This window comes from Diceros bicornis, chromosome 10, assembly GCF_020826845.1.
Source record: "Diceros bicornis minor isolate mBicDic1 chromosome 10, mDicBic1.mat.cur, whole genome shotgun sequence".
NCBI classification, from domain to species: Eukaryota; Metazoa; Chordata; class Mammalia; order Perissodactyla; family Rhinocerotidae; genus Diceros; species Diceros bicornis.
In genome coordinates this window covers 49,800,949-49,817,029 of record NC_080749.1, presented here as the reverse complement: position 1 = coordinate 49,817,029, position 16,081 = coordinate 49,800,949, and the positions used below count along the sequence as shown (strand labels likewise).

The window sequence follows — 16,081 nt, the reverse complement described above, 5'->3', positions numbered from 1 at the left end:
TATAAAAAAAAAAAGAATGAGAAAGCTCTATGAACCAATATGGAGAAATTTCAAGGTATATTTTTAAGTTAAAAAAGAAGGAAGGTACGGAACAGTGGATATAGTATGCTACCATTTGTATTAAACAGGCTGGAAGAAACTATGTATGTATATTTGCTAGAATATGCATGAAACATCTCAGGAAGGATGCACAAAAAGCATATAGCAATGATCACCTCTGTGAGGTGAATCAGGTAGTTGAGTGACAAGAGTGAGAGGGCTAGTTTTTACAGAATACAGTACCCTATAGTACCTTTTGATTTTTAAACCATGTGATTGTATCACCTATTTTAAAAAATAAATTTCCTGCCTGAGCCCTGTAGGTATTTGCATTTTTTATGCCATATACACATACAATGAGAAGGGATTGTGCCTTACCAAATTTAAGTTTTTTTTTTAAGAATTAAAAGGGTTTTTAATAAGAGTTATCAAAGGTAGCCTCGGTCTTAAAGCTATTACTCTCAAGTTTTAAGCGTTTCCTCTGTAAAGTTGCACAGACTTAGTCTCTGGCCTTAAATCATGCCTATTTTCAGCTTCCCTGAAATTAAGAGTATCCTGTGCCATATCAATTAAAGTAAATGTACTTTCAATTAAAGGTGTTAAGTATGAGTCTGAAAAGATTAATTCTTTATAAAAGGATGACCTTCAGTAGTTAGATCCAATTAGGCATGTTTCCAGCTATATTTCATCCTGATGGGACAGGTCTACTATTCACAATCAATCACTGTGATCTTTTCAAAGGCGGCAGGTATTAGAGGTTCAGAGTCATAAAAGAATGACTTGACTAGGCAACCTTCATAATGTGAGCCACAGTTGATGTAGATAGAGATTATGGCTGTTGGATATTACTTTGGTGGTATTAATATGTAAAGAATCAGGATGTGCATGATAATATTCTGGGTACGGTTCTTATCTCTCTCTTCTCATGGCCTTTGTAGAACAAACTAATTTAGACAAGACTGATCAAAGGAAAGAGAAGAAAGGAATGATGACATAAATTAGCGTCAAATCAAATTCCTTTTCGTTTTTTTCTCCTTCTGTCATTTCATTATTAAATACACTATAAATACCTGCTTTCCTAGTGATCATTTTTTCTTATTGGATTGTGTTAGTTCTAATTCAACCTTTGCTGATATACAGCACACAAAACCAAGTCTATTAAGTAAATGAATGCTTGCTGATCTTTTTATGGTAACATGCAAAATCTTGGGAAATATTATTTTCTCTCAAAAGTGAAAGGAATTGAGCATGTCTTTTTGTTTTAGGTATTTCCAATATAGGATTCTTGGTCCTCACTCTACCACTCATTAAATTTGTAAACTTGGAAAAGCCATTGAACTTACCTAGAAAATGGAAGACAAGTAATACCAACTTTGTGTATCTCAAAGGTTGATTGTTGGATCAAGTGAGATTTGATTCATGACATTGGATATCAGAGTTTATCCAAGTGTGGTGCTGTTACCCATGGGGGTCCTTGAGAGCTTTTCAGGGAGACTATGAGGTCAAAACTATTTTTGTAATAATATTAAGAAACTATTTGCCTTTTTCACTCTCATTCTTTCACATATATATGGTGGAATTTTCCAATGGCTGGCTACGTAATGTGTGATATTGCAGCAGATTGAAGACAGAAGCAAATATAGGAATCCAGCTATCTTAAGCCAGACATTACAGAGGTTTACAAAAATAGAAAATAATGCACTCTTTTCACTGATTTTTCTTTTGGAAAGTAATTTTTCATAGGAAATTATTTTTAGATTAACATGTGGTGTGTTAATTATTGTCATTTTCAAATAAATTAATAAATATTTTAAAATTTATCAGTTTTAATTTCCACTACAGTAAATATTGATAGATATTTAATAAATAACATAAACAAAAGTTCCTTAGGGGTCCTTAATACTTTTTAAGAATGTAAAGGGGTCCTAAAACCAAAAAGTTTGAGAACTGCTGATACATATGAAAGCACTATGTAAATCTGCAGTGACATTGGTAGTTTATTAAGAAAATTTAGACTGTTTAAACAATCCAACACGCAGTCTTTCCGCTGCAGGAGCTGATTGTTCATGGCACGCCCCATCTCCCCACCTCCAGGGCAGGGTTGCTTAGTCTGGGGTCCAAGATGATCTCTGAACCATCCACAGTTGTCTGCAGTTTCATGTGTAGGTCGTATGTCTACTTTTTTAGAGTGAGAGTCCACAATTTTCAGAGTCTCAGAAGGTCCTAAAAGAAACACAGCTATAGGAATGGCTGATGTTCCCTGCTCACATTCTATCTCTGAGACGAGTAGTGATAAAGTCAAGATGGGGACACCTGAGATGAGATGCAAAGTGGTTCAAGGCTCCTCTGTCTGTGGCCTGGGCTTGGGCATCTCATGAGTTCTTGACCTTTTACTTCTCTGCTTGTGGAAAGGTGTTAGACTTGGGCCAGCTTCTCTAGGCACTGGGGAGAAGGGCTTTCTGTGGGTACCATGCCTTCGTCATCTTTCTGGGCCTCCTCACACTTAGTGTGGTGTAGGGTGTGGTAGGACGTAAAGAACGAAGATCAGGCTACAGACCAAAAAGGGCCCAGAGACTGGCGTCTTCATGATTTGGACACTGTACATAGGGACCAGGAGATATTACCCAGACTTTTAGAGTACTGGAGTACTAAACGGGATTTGATCAAACTCTCCTGGCTCCGGAAGGAGGATGTTCAGGGATGGGTATTCAGGCCATCTGTCTCTGTCTCAGACACCCTCAGTGGCTGAGCAAATAGTTGAGTGCTTACAGAAATTACTATTTCATGTTTCCTACTGCAGTTTCTTAAGGTGTTTTTATTAACTTTAATTTAACATCTGTTGAGAGTTACTCATAATATTTTAGTGTTCTTATGAGAATTTAAAACCATTCTAATTATAGCCCATTGCCCCTCATTATCGTTTCTTGAAATTAAAATAAATGGAAAACTCGTATCTTAGATATTTACTTGTTCCATATTTCCCCAGTGTTGTTTGATTTTTTGATTGAATATATATAGTATATGCGTATATTACAGTTTTATGTAAGCATTTTATATTTACTTAAATAAAGTTTTATATATCCAATGGGTAATTTAGTAACGTTTAGAGGTCCCTCTCTATTTAGATAAAATTTTTAACTACAATATATACACCTCATCCTGGGCGTTTTGCTGCATGATTTAATATGCAGTGCTGTCATGAACTTCATCGCTACAACTATCTTCCCTGTTTCACTTTTAAAAATAATTTGATAAAATACTGTTTTCTTAGGAAAAAGGTGAAAAATGTATTGAGTATTATTTATTCCAGACTAAAAGCTTCTGAAAATTTTAATTATGAAATTATATTTAAGGTTACTGATTTAGTGTAGATTTTATACAATGAACATTTTATTTTTGGAATTTTGTGATGTAAGCATGTTTATATAAGGTAAATTCAATCAACGAAACAAATATCTCCCTTTATTATTATTATAACTATCTCTTCCAGTTGAGGAAGTATTTGGAGGTAACTCAAAACTGTAAAATGTTCTCTACATGTTAGTAGCATCTTGTAAAAACTAGAATACATTTAGTTTGATTAAACTCTACTTCATTAGATTTTAATGTGCTATATGTTATGTGTTTCAGAAACTCCAGAAAGGAACTTAATGACATACGATTTGAGTTTACTCCAGGAAGAGGTAAGTTTTAATTGAAATTATTATTTTATTGCTACAAAGAGCATTTCAGAAATTGATTACAAACATGCGGTTATAATTTGCTATTCAAAAATGCTTTCTCTAAAAACGAAGGAAGGAAGGAGGGAGGGGAGAAAGGAAAAAAGGAAGGATTTGCAATAATTGTGGGGAATTGAAACTGAACCACTACTGACTATATGAATCCCAGTGACGTATACTGCACAATATATATACACGTATAGATTAAATGTATTAGCTCAACCATGAAAAGAGGTACTGACATGATGATGCAGGGCCTGAAGGACCTTGGGATGAGTGTGCTGAGAAGCACACAGCAGTCCTAATGAGGGTTGAGCAACAAGCAGTGATATCATACAAAAAGGTAACATACTTTGCCTCTCTGTTCTCAGTTCAGATTGCATAAAGCCTATGTTGGGGAGTCTCTGTGGCCTCTGTTTGCTGCAGGCACCACTGGTAGGCTTGGTAGGAACAATGCCAGTCTTGCAGCTGAATAAAATTTTAGTATTTTAAATAGTTATTATTAAAACAGCTTAAAGGCTAGACTGGTTTCTCTTTCAGCTCTTGGATGTCTGGATGTCACAGAAACAGGTCTTGTTTCTAGGTATCTCTTACACCTGTCAAGTGCCTGCTACACAGGAGACTCTCAAGTAATTTTGGTTAATTAATGGATAAATAACATATATAAACAGGCTTTGGAGACCACAAGATTAGTTGTTAAACAAAAATTATTTCCACCATTTAGTTTATAACCAGAACAACCTAGAGCGGTGAAAATCAGATGCTAGTGCTAAGACTGTAACTGTTCTCCCTGACCTCTGGTTTCAGATTCTTATATACGTGAAGACAGCCTCGATGTCTATATTGAATATCTCTCTCAAATACATCAGTCTCATACATTTGAATGTATTAATATATGTAAGCTAATAACACTGTAATTATTTTATGTATTAGAGCTCCACATAAATTTTGATTTGATTAAATAAATTATTTTGGTAAAATTTTAAAAACGCAAAACTTTCTAGCTTGATATCTGTTCAGTCAGTTAACTGGTTTGATCTCCCTGCTGTTATGGTCTGTGAGAAGACACAGACTCAAATGCTTACAGGAGCCAAAGTGAATGGTGGGGACCTCAGGAAACTACAAAGTTCTGTCTAAAAACCTTCAGGTTCAGTTTTTTAAAAAACACTGCCAGCCAAACAAAGTATGTTCCTGGGCCATATGTGGTCATAGACTCACATCACGGCTCTGAACTCTTGTCCTCTGTAAGCACAAAGGTTTAATGATTGCCAGTATATTTAAATTAAGCTAACATATGAAGTACCTTTTACAAAAAAAATGTAAATAAAACCCTAATGAATTTGCTAATTGATCTTTCTTTCTGGGAACATCCATCTTTGAGAATTTAGAGTTGGTCTGTGAAACTGTACAACACCAGTTACTGTTATCAAAAAGCTGTCTATTTTGTTATAATATAAAAATATTGACCAACTAACACTGTGATAAAATCTGGTAATTAAATAATAAATGTTTCAAGTACAGTAAGTAAAAGAACAGATTCTTATTTTAAGGTAGGTTGTTTTCATCCGATTATTTAAAATTGACAGTGGCGATAAAAATCTATTTTAATTTCAAGAGGTGACAAAGAAATGAATTTCTGAGTTGAAGACTTTGGGGGTATAAGAGAGCCCTATCAGCATTACCTGGTCCTTTGTACTGGCTTTGGCGGCCTCGTTTGCCATGGTTAGGTTAAGAATCTTTGTTGCCCAAACAGAAACCATAGCATTGGCTTCCTGATGATAGCTGGCTTTTCCTGGGCAGCGAGCACAGGTCCATAACGGAAACATCATGGATATATTACTGTACCTCTGAGATTGCTGATGCTGCCTCCATTTCAGACCTTGTCTGCACTACAGCTGTGCGTGCACCCAACATGTGTACTCTGTCTGTGCTGTATTTAGACATAAATATGTATGTATGACTAGAGTATATAACATAAACATATCACATATTCTCTGGCCTCATTTGAGGGCAAGCCCTTTGTGTTTATTATGTTGCTGTATGCGCTGGAAACTAGAGCATATTGATTATCTAGCTTGTTTACACATCAGGAATGTTAAGCAGCTTAAAGAAAAATAAGCTACCAGTTACCTTCACCTTTCTGTTCTAAACTATTTCTGATACATTACTTATCTGCATACAAAATAACTGCTTGATGGCACGCACAAACAAACGTAGAAAATTTCCGTTTTTGGCCAGGCAACGTGACTGTTTGCTGTTTTAGTATGGCTCATCTGGTACCCAGGAGTCCTGAAAATAGTAGGAGATGCTGTACACTTTGATCATTTGGGAATGTCATTTGTTTTGCTACCGTTTTAGTGCTAGCCCTCAATGTTGCTTTGTTTGATTATTCCATTTTCAACTACCTTCTGTGAACGTAGTTCCGTACTCAAGTATCGATACTTTAGAGATGCTGGTAACACATTCAGATGCTTTAACAGATGATCAATCAATAGAAATGTAATGACTGCCTACTGTGTGCCCTAGTAGGTTTAATTCGGTAGTTTAATTCAATAAGCTTCATTTCCTGAAGTTTCCTGTGGCATCCAGGAAGATGGAGATTGTGAGGCCGAATGTTCTAGCTGACTTCATAATGCTAAATCACATTCAGAATAGAGCCTTTCATTGTGTTACCCTAGGTTCCATGCTAGGGGATCATTTTATCCCTAAGAGAATTTTATAAGGTGTTTTTTGTACTTCTAGCAGTAAGGACAAGGCCCAAGATAAGCCCACCTTATATGGAATTTCAGTTTATTAAGATTCCTATGTATTTCTTTTCCATTTCCTTCATTTTATTCCATTCATTATGAAATGGAATGAGTAAAATGATAGAATAGCACAATTTCTCTGGAAGTACAAAAAATATATACCGGCTCTCAAATTTTTATTGGAGATTTGGGAAATTGGGCCATGTATGAAAGGGAGAAAGAGAGTACACAAGAGTGTAAGATGCGTTTCAGATGATCTTTGGCTGCTGCATCATCACTGCAGTTACCATTTACTAAGTAATTACTGGGTAAGACACTGGGCTAAGCTCTTTAAAGCCCAGGAATATTGAAAGATAATTGTACCTCCAGCTACATGCCCACATGCACACACACAAACTCGAGCCCACTTACACAGTCGCCGCATCTGAAACGTAGATTAAGCAGGGAAACTCAGTCTGTGTGGAGCGCAGCCTTTGGCAGAGCAAACCACAGTTCAGTTTAGATGCTTGTTTGATTCAGCAGCTATACTGCCAGGTACTCCCTGACTTTGGAAGACACTAAAGTCAATCCTCCATCTGCTGAGCCGGTTTCTTCTTTCCAGCTGCAGTTCTGGATGTTTGTGAGAATATCAGAAGACCATGGGGGAACCATGGCATCTTCCTTGTAAAAACCTGGGAGTTCATAATAGTTCTTTTGATCACATTGTAATTTATCAATTTCTCTTAACAAAGTCTTCAAACAGATTTCACATTATTATCATGTTCATTCGTAACCTTTCAATTAAGTAATTTCAGCTATATTCACTTGCTGTGGCCTGTTCAGTCCCATCTTTATGAGATTGCTAACTCCTGTCACTTATCATTGAGAAACTACATTCTTTTATTCAACCACATTTTCAGAGAGAATGAGTCTGTTGCTATCAAATGATCAATGTCATGTTAAAGGAGTTTCTTAATAGCATAAATTTAAATAGCTCATCTTAATAGTCCAATAAGCTCTTAGGCTGTTTGTACCAAATATTAGGTTGTATCAAATGCTACCTATTCAACCTTTGCCATAAATTCTGACTCAGTAGCTATTAATGATAGGAAAGGATTGATGATGGCTGGAATTAATGTTCACAAGAAAGAAAAGCAGTGTTGTAAGGACCAGTTATGAGATAACTTCTAGAAGTGCATTTGAGGATTAATTCAGACAGTAGCCAAAGGGCAGAAGTTTCTCGGTTCACCAAAAATGAAACAATAATTTTGTGTAACTTCTTTTGGTTAAGTAGCAAGTTGCAAATTGTACATGGCAAAGTGTATTTCACATTGCTTCTGATAGAATCTGAATTGTTGAATTAAAACACATGTGGGTGATTTTTGTAAATGAAAAATATATATTTTACGTTGTACTGAGTTGTTGATTTTTATTTTATGATTACTAATATGTATTCATTTCGCATTTGGACAGACACGGCAGATGGCGTTTCTCAGGAGCTCTTCTCTGCTGGCTTGGTTGACGGTCATGATGTAGTTATAGGTAAATCATTTTTTAGTATGTAGTGTCATGTTGTTGGTATATCAAATGGAAATGCATTTAGAAACAACATTTTTCGTAAAGGAATAATTTACTCTGTGGATTTCTGAAAATTTCCTCTTGAATTCTTATCTTTTATGTGAAAAAAGTATGTTTAAGAGTCATATTTAATTTCTTTTTTAAAAAGCTCTTAATGTAATTCTGTCCCATTTATCTGGACATGATTTATTCAATGCAGAACCTCACTTACTGGAAATATAACAAAGAACCTAGAAGACCTAAAAGTCCGTGACATAGTGAAAATAAGATGCTATAAATTCCATGCACCAGGTACGGGAACCTCTGAGAGCCTTTCTCAGAGTTTCTCTGTTCTTTCTTTGGACACGGTTCTCATCAACTTAGATGTTAGTTTTCCCAGCCCTTAGCGAGATTCGTCATAAAGTCTTAATGTTGGATGGGACTTAAAGGTCATTCAGGCTGGTTCCTGCATTGTGTAGACAAAGAAACAGATTCCTTAAGTGATTCAGTGGTTTGTCCAGGGCCATGCGGGTGGGTTGTGGCAGAGCCGCTTCACTTTGAGACTGTGGCTCTTTCTGCCACTTTTAAATCAAAAGATAGCTTAATGGAGACAGGGGAGCCTGCTAGATATGGGCAAGCTGACAGGAGCAAGAAATGCCTGGTGGCCTCCTGACAAGGCAGGAGAGGCAGAAAAGCTGTAAGGGGCAGACCCTGTGTAGCCTGGTTCTCCCTAGAATGAGGCTGGACAGCTCCACACTCCTCAGCAAAATCGGAGTTTATAAAGATGTTTATAATGTAGTCTATTACTGGATATTCATAAGAATGACCCTAAGTAATCCAAAATAGTTGACATTATGTTAATTTTACTTATGACATTATATTAATTATGTTTTTAATTATTATAATAACATTATATTAGGGGAATGTGTATTATGATGAAACTTTCTTCAAAAATACTCAAAACTGATGCTTGAAATGACTTGGGCGCTTTAAATGATGTTTTAACTTAAAATAATCACTCTAAATAAGTCCTTCCCCAATAATGCTGGAGTGTGACTAAGAGGAGGCTTGAGGTAGATCAGAATAATTTGTTCCTAGAAACTCTATAATGTAGATCACCATAAAATGAATTATTTTACTTAAATAAGAGTTACTGGAGTTTTAATGGGAGATTAGAATTCTGACTAAGGAATCAGTATCTAATAGGTTATTGATACACAAACAATGTCATAAATGCAAAGATACAAAGATATCTTTATAATTAGAAAAAATTAAGTTCTTTTTCCTATTCATTATACGTTAAGTGTACACATTGATTTCACAAGGAAGCTCTGATTGTTCTGCCAATGTGCGTATATAGAGAGAGATAGACATATTTTCAAGGAAAGTGACATACATACATACACGTATATATGGGGGGAGGTGTGTGTGTGCGTGTGAGTGAGTGTGTTATTTCCTTGTATATTCTGTCTTTCACACTTTCCTTTAAAATCTCATGAGATCTCATGACTAGCTGAGTTCTTATCTAAGTTTTCTGGTCAAAGGTGTGGGGGAGCTGAGTAATAAAGTCAATTCAACTTTGGTGTCTACTGTAAATTCCCTCTCAGAATTCTTTATGTTAACTTGATGGTTCCTTGATAAAAGTTGATACCCTCATTCTTGTTTCATAGAAAAAATGAGCACACACCTTTGTGTCTTAGTTTACCTGAAGAAATAGGAGAAAAGTTGATGGCTAGATCAAGATACCCTGTAAGATATATTTTCCTTAAAGAGAGCTTTGGTCCATATATTAAGCTGCCAGAATTAAAAATTAATGAATAAAAATAATAACAAAAAAGTTCTTTTAAACACCTACCAATGTCTCTATTGGGCAAGAAGTTAAGGATCAAATAGTCTTTTGATTTGAGTTGATCCTGGCAGGTGATAGGGAACATGGAGAATAAAATAGATAGATGGATAGATATTAGGTCATGTCTTTTTTTTTTAAAGTATGGTCTTACTTCAGGCCTACAGTCAAATTTAGTGTACTGCTTTTTTTGCCCCAGGCTTAGCTGAATCTAAACTAGGGGATTTTTTGGTTGTTGAGTTTTTTAAAAGGTGGAAATTAAGGCATAGTTCGTGTACAACTTATTAAGTGTGTTTTAAATACAGTACATAACCAGCAAGCTTCTATTGTTCCATGCTTTAATTACTTATTCTTCCAAAAATTTTTCATTTTGCCTTTTTTCCACTTTTTGGAGCTGAAGTGTAGAGTGTTGGAGTAAGACCAAGCATGTGCAATTCTTCCTTATCTAGTAACAGTAAAAATGCCTTACAGGGGCATCACACCTAGGAGTTACAAACAATGTTTGCATATTTTATTTAATCATCACATCAATTCTATAAGGTAGAGAGGACAAGTTGTCTTTAATCAGTGTTTTATGGATGAAAAACAGAAGTCAAAAGAAGTTTCTGGTGTATTGCAACTTATCATGGTCCTTGAACTTGATGTCTTGTGACTCCAAGCCCAGAGCCTAACCCTGACCCTGACTCACTGTGTACAGTTAATCTGATATCTTCAGCCTTGAAAATATTGGATCCAGGTAATTTTAAATGATGGTGGTTTTTGTGTCTTCTGGGGAAAAAAATAGCTTGTCCTTACTTGATTTTCCTGGATCAGTAGATGTTTTATATTTTAATTGTTGATTATCTGACAAACAGATAAAATGTGTTTAATTTCTTCCTCTCTAATCTATCTCAGCAATTCTCTGTTCCCTCCCTCATCATCTGTTTCCCTCCGTACTAGACATGTCCCACCAATATATGAATGTGTTTTTATTTCTCCCATCTCGAAAAAGCTCTCTCTTTACGCCACCATCATTACAGCTATTTCTCTCCATCCCCTTACAACCAAACTCCTCGAAAGAATTGCCCTTAACTTCAATTCCTTTCCTACCAGTGTCACCTGAACCCACTCCAGTCAGGCTTTTGACCTCCCTGCTCCACTCAAACGGTTCTTTTCAAAGCCATATGTTGGGAAGGCACACGCCTGGAGATGAAATGGCAAATGCAAAGGTGGATGTGGCTGGAGTGGAGTGAGCAAGAGAGGGGGAAGAAGATATGTGGTCCATGAATGACTGCCTGCCATGTTCCTAAATCCAGTGGTTAATTCTCAGTCCCTCATCATTGACCCATCAGTGGCATTGGGCATAGTTGACAATGCCCTCCTCCGTGATAAGTTTTTCATTTGTTTTTTAAGACTCCATTCTCTCTTGCTTCTCCCACTTTATTGGTGTTTCCTTCTCATTCTTTTTTTGTTGGTTCCTCCTTGTCTCTCTGACCTGTAAATATTGACATATCCTAGGATCCTTCAATCTCTTGTCTTTAATCACTCACTCCTTTGGCAATCTCATCTGGTTTCATGGTATGAAACTTCCATACCTTCTATCCTCTAGCTCCCAAATTTGTATCTCCAGCCCAGACCTGTCCTTTGAATTCCAGAGTCGTATCAGTCTCCTCTTTTGGCATCTTCACAGGGAAGGCTAAGAGGCATCCCAGATTTAATTAACATCTCCAAAATCGAGTCCCTGGTGTTTTCTCCCAACCTGCCCCTCCAGTAGTCTTCACTCTAAGTTGATGTCAACTCCATCTTTTCAGGTGCTCAAGACAAAAACCTAAGAGTTGTCCTTGACTTTTCTTTCTCTCATACCTAACATCTAGTCTATTTGAATGTACCCAGGCTGTCACTCACCATCTCACTTCCCATCCTATTTCAAGCCCCTCTCGTCTCTCAGATAAATTATTGCATTCATCTCTTCACTGGTCTCTCTGCTTCTGTCCTTGCCTCTCTTCAGCTTATTCTAATCTCAGCAGCCAGAGAGATCCAAGTAAAAAGTAAGTTAGATACAAAAGGCCACATATTGTTTGATTGCGTTTATGTGAGATGACCAAAATATGCAAATCCGTAGAGTCAGAAAGTCCATTAGTAGTTGCCAGGACCTGAAGAGGAGGTGGGAAAGGATAGTGACTGCTAATGGGTGTGGAGTTTCTTTTTGGGGTGATGAGAATGTTCTGGAGTTCGAAGTGGTAATGATTGCACAACCTCGTGGCTCTACTAAATACCACTGAATTGTGTGCTTTAAAAGGGTGAATTTTATGTTATGTGAATTATATTGCAATAAAAAAGTTACCCAGATCACATTAATGCTTTAAATAAAACTCTCTAATGGCTTTTCATCCCACATCTCAGTGGCCTATGATCCCCTACCAGTCTGTCCCCTGTCACTTCTCTGACCTCCTCCCTCTCTTCTACCCTCTCCCTTGCTCAGACCACCCAGCCACACTGGCTTTTGTACTTGCTATTCTTTCTGCTAGGATGCACCTTCCCCAGGTGCTTAAACGCAGCCTCTCAAAGGGGCCTTCCTTGACTAGCCTACTTAAAATTGCAACCCACCCCCAATTCTCTACCCCCTTCCTTACTTTATTATTTTACCTAGTGTTTCCCCATCTAATAGGCTATGTTTCAGTTATTTATTTTGTTAACTATGTAGGATTTTCCCTTGAGCGTAAGTTTCTTGAAGGCCAGGATTTTTTATCTGTTTTATTAACTACTCTGTTCCCAGTGCCCCAAACTTGGATTTCACATAGTAGACACTCAATAAACATTTGTTAGAGATGCAACAAAATCCATTTTGAAATATACAGATATCTTGTAACATTTACTTTAGAAAGAAAGGCTATTTTGAGTATAGGATTCCAGTATTTTAAGAATCTTACTTCCAGGATTGCAGAATTCAAGTGGCATTTTAAAAATGTGAAATACATTCACCTGACAAAGTCTGTGCAAAAAAATAGCCCAATTCAACTGAGAACATTGGCATATAGAGGTTTGAATGATTTCTTACCTGTCTGTTTTTTTATCTTCTATAATATAAAACTGCTAACATTTTAAATAGATTAAAAATCTTTCTTTTCCCCATCAGACTTTCTCTTGAATTGGAGTAAATGCTTAGGGCGACATGAAAAACCTGAAAGAAGCAATAGTATATGTTATGGAGTAGTGAATGTTCTCACTTTTACTATAATGTGGCAAACATATGTTACAAAAATATCCAATACCTGGCTTCAGGGTAATCTTCCTGTAGTGTGCAAACCTTTACAAAGCAGAGTTTGGATTGAAGAAGGACGGGTGTAGTGACATGGAGTAATTGCTTTTGTGCTGAAGCAGAGCAGTGCAGAAATGAAATGCTGTGTTTGTAGACTGAAATCATAAACCCACTTCACTTGTGCTTAAATGCAGCACTACCTTAGGCAAGAAACAGGAAACATCTTTAGGCCTCATGTAAATGGAAACTGATAAGATTAGCAAGACCTCCCGGGTGGGTATTGGTTTAAAAAAATAAGTTAACTTTGCAAGATGCAAAACTCAATGATATGCATGTATAAATTTGCTTAGCTTGCCTGGCTGGGATGGGTGACAAATGAAAATAAACCAGATCGGAGTCCCCATTCTCATTGTTTCCAAGAAGGATCCTGAGGATGACCGATAGTGAGGCAGCAGAGAAACCTGTTTCCTTGGTCTCCTAGTTAAAAAACAGCCAATTGGACTGGCCCTGTGACCTGGTGGTTGAAGTTCCGTATGTTCCACTTCGGCAGCCTGGGTTCGAGGGTTTGGATCCCAGGCGAGGACCTGCACCACTTGTCAGCCATGCTGTGGTGACAACCCACATACAAAATAGAGGAAGACTGGCATAGATGTTAGCTCAGGGCTAATCTTCTTCAAGCAAAAAAAGAGGAAGATTGACAGCAGATGTTAGCTCAGGGCGAATCTTTCTCAGTAAAAAAACAAAATAAAACAAACAAAAAAAACCCCAGCCAATCAGAAGTTTTCTCTGCAATAGAAGCACAGAGAAGAAAAAAAAAATGACGACTCATATGTACAAAGGAAAGCAAAAGTCCTGAATTCTGTTCAGGCCTTGTGATACACGAGATTTTTGAGTATCTCTTGAATGAGTTTTAGAACCTCAGCAGTAGAAGGAACACTGATGGGTGTAGTAAGCTAGCCAGGTGCCTGTCCTGCTCAGCAGCAGCTGCAGAGCTGCTGCCCTCGACCTGCAAGGGCCGATCCAGGGTCCAGGGTGCGACAGCGAGGGACGTGGGAGAGGAAGCTGTTGGCAGCTGCCTTCCGGAGAAGTGCCTACTGACTGCTCTTTGCTGGGTTTTTATATCATTTCCTGGCTTTGTAACAACTTATGTCTATTTCTTTTCATTTAAGTGGAGTTTGGAACCAGATGTTGGAATTGCTGTTTCCTGAGAAGGGAGCCGTGTTTCTGCATTCATTTGTACAATTTTCCTTAGGTGGATTTGGAGCCTAGCTGACTGGTTATCACTGCACTGGAAGTTGATATTAGCTACATATATATATGTATATTCTCCTAAGCTCTCTCAGTGGACTTTTGGACATACCGTTAATGTCCCTGGTTGCTCTTTTCCTGCACATGGAAAATCCTGTTCAAAACCTGTCTGCCCTTCAAGATTCGCTGTAAATGCCTTCTGCATGAAGCCTGCTCGCCCCCTCCCTAACAGAATCTGTTCTTGTCGTAAATGCCAGAGAACTGTATTTTTACCACCTTTAGTGACATGTGGCTTTTATCCTGCTATACTTCCTGGTGCCTGCCTTCCCTTTGTGTGGACGTTGAGGGCGACTTCAGGGCAAGCCTACCTTCTATTTTATTTATTTATCTCTACCATCCTTGCCACACATAGGCACTTCATAAATATGCCTGTGAATAAATGAATACATTTAATTCCATTTGGCAAATTTTATACTGGAATATTTCATGAATTGATGATGTGGACAATACAAATATTGTTGTACCCTCAAGACTGAAGTCATTCACCATGACTGATTTTTTTTTCTCTCTCCCTCTCTTCCCCCCTTCCTCTTCTTTCTTTCTTAAGAATTGACTTTTCACATGACTTTTGAGTCTTGCCTCTTGGGAAGGAAATGTGGTTGGTCTAGAAGGACTTCTGTCTTCTAGTGCTTGCTGAGGTTACAGTATTTGTCTCAAAGTATGGACTGTGAGATGCCTGCATCAGAATCTTATCTTGGGTGCATATTAAAAATGCACATTTCTGAGTACTGGCCCAGTGGTGTAGTGGTTAAGTTCATGTGCCTTGCTTCGGTGGCCCGGGGTTCACAAGTTCGAATCCTGGGCATGAACTGATGCACCACTCATCAAGCCATGCTGTGGCGGCATCCCACATACAAAATAGAGGAAGATGGACACAGATGTTAGCTCAGGGCCAATCTTCCTCAGCGAAAAGGAGGAAGATTGGCAACAGATGTTAGCTCAGGGCCAGTCTTCCTCACCAAAAAATGAAAAAAATAAATAAATAAATGCACATTTCCAGGTTCCAGCCTAGAGCTACAGAATCTGGAGTCTTGGGCATAGATTGTGGAAATTCGCATTTTTAACAAGCATCCCAGGTGAATCTTATACATGGTAGAATTTTGTGGGTACTTTAGTTTCTGCTGGCAGTAACCTTTGGAGACTTTTTAAGTTTATTTTATCATCTGTATCTTCTTTCCAATCTCACTAATCTCCTTTGCTTCTCTGCCTTGCTTGATCCTCATCTCCCTTTAGAAGTATAATTTAAAACTGTGCCAGTTAACTTTTTAAAATAGCGTGCGTGTGTGTGTGTATCAATGGTGTAGATGTGTGGAAGAGCCTCACTGGTATAAATTTTTACCATAATGAGTCATTTCAGCTTTTATTAAAACTACTGTTGCTGCTCAGGGTACAGTAGATCCTCCAGGTGGCCTTCGGCTTTTTATATTTTTATATAACGGTAAAGTATCTTTAGGCTCCACACTATGCAAGCAACAGAATCTTTGCTCATTCATGAGCATGTGGTTGGATATGTGAAGTGCTTTGTTCCCCCAGCTGTTGCCAGGGATGTTTAAGTCTGTTGTGAGTGAGCCAGGATTTACTGAGCAGCAGTGCACTTTTACAACGAAAGTTTGGAAAAGAGTGAACATATTCTCTCTTATATTCAGTT

At 37.6% G+C, this 16,081-nt stretch overlaps 1 protein-coding gene across 1 annotated transcript in view; it reads left to right on the top strand.

Moving 5' to 3' along the window:
• Positions 1 to 16,081, top strand: part of STK39 (serine/threonine kinase 39) — a 267,852-nt gene that overhangs the window by 209,735 nt on the left and 42,036 nt on the right. Inside the window, exons 15-16 of the mRNA XM_058549177.1 lie at positions 3,670 to 3,722; positions 7,958 to 8,026. Of these exons, the coding sequence (XP_058405160.1) occupies positions 3,670 to 3,722; positions 7,958 to 8,026 (122 nt within the window). The remainder of the gene's footprint in view (positions 1 to 3,669; positions 3,723 to 7,957; positions 8,027 to 16,081) is intronic.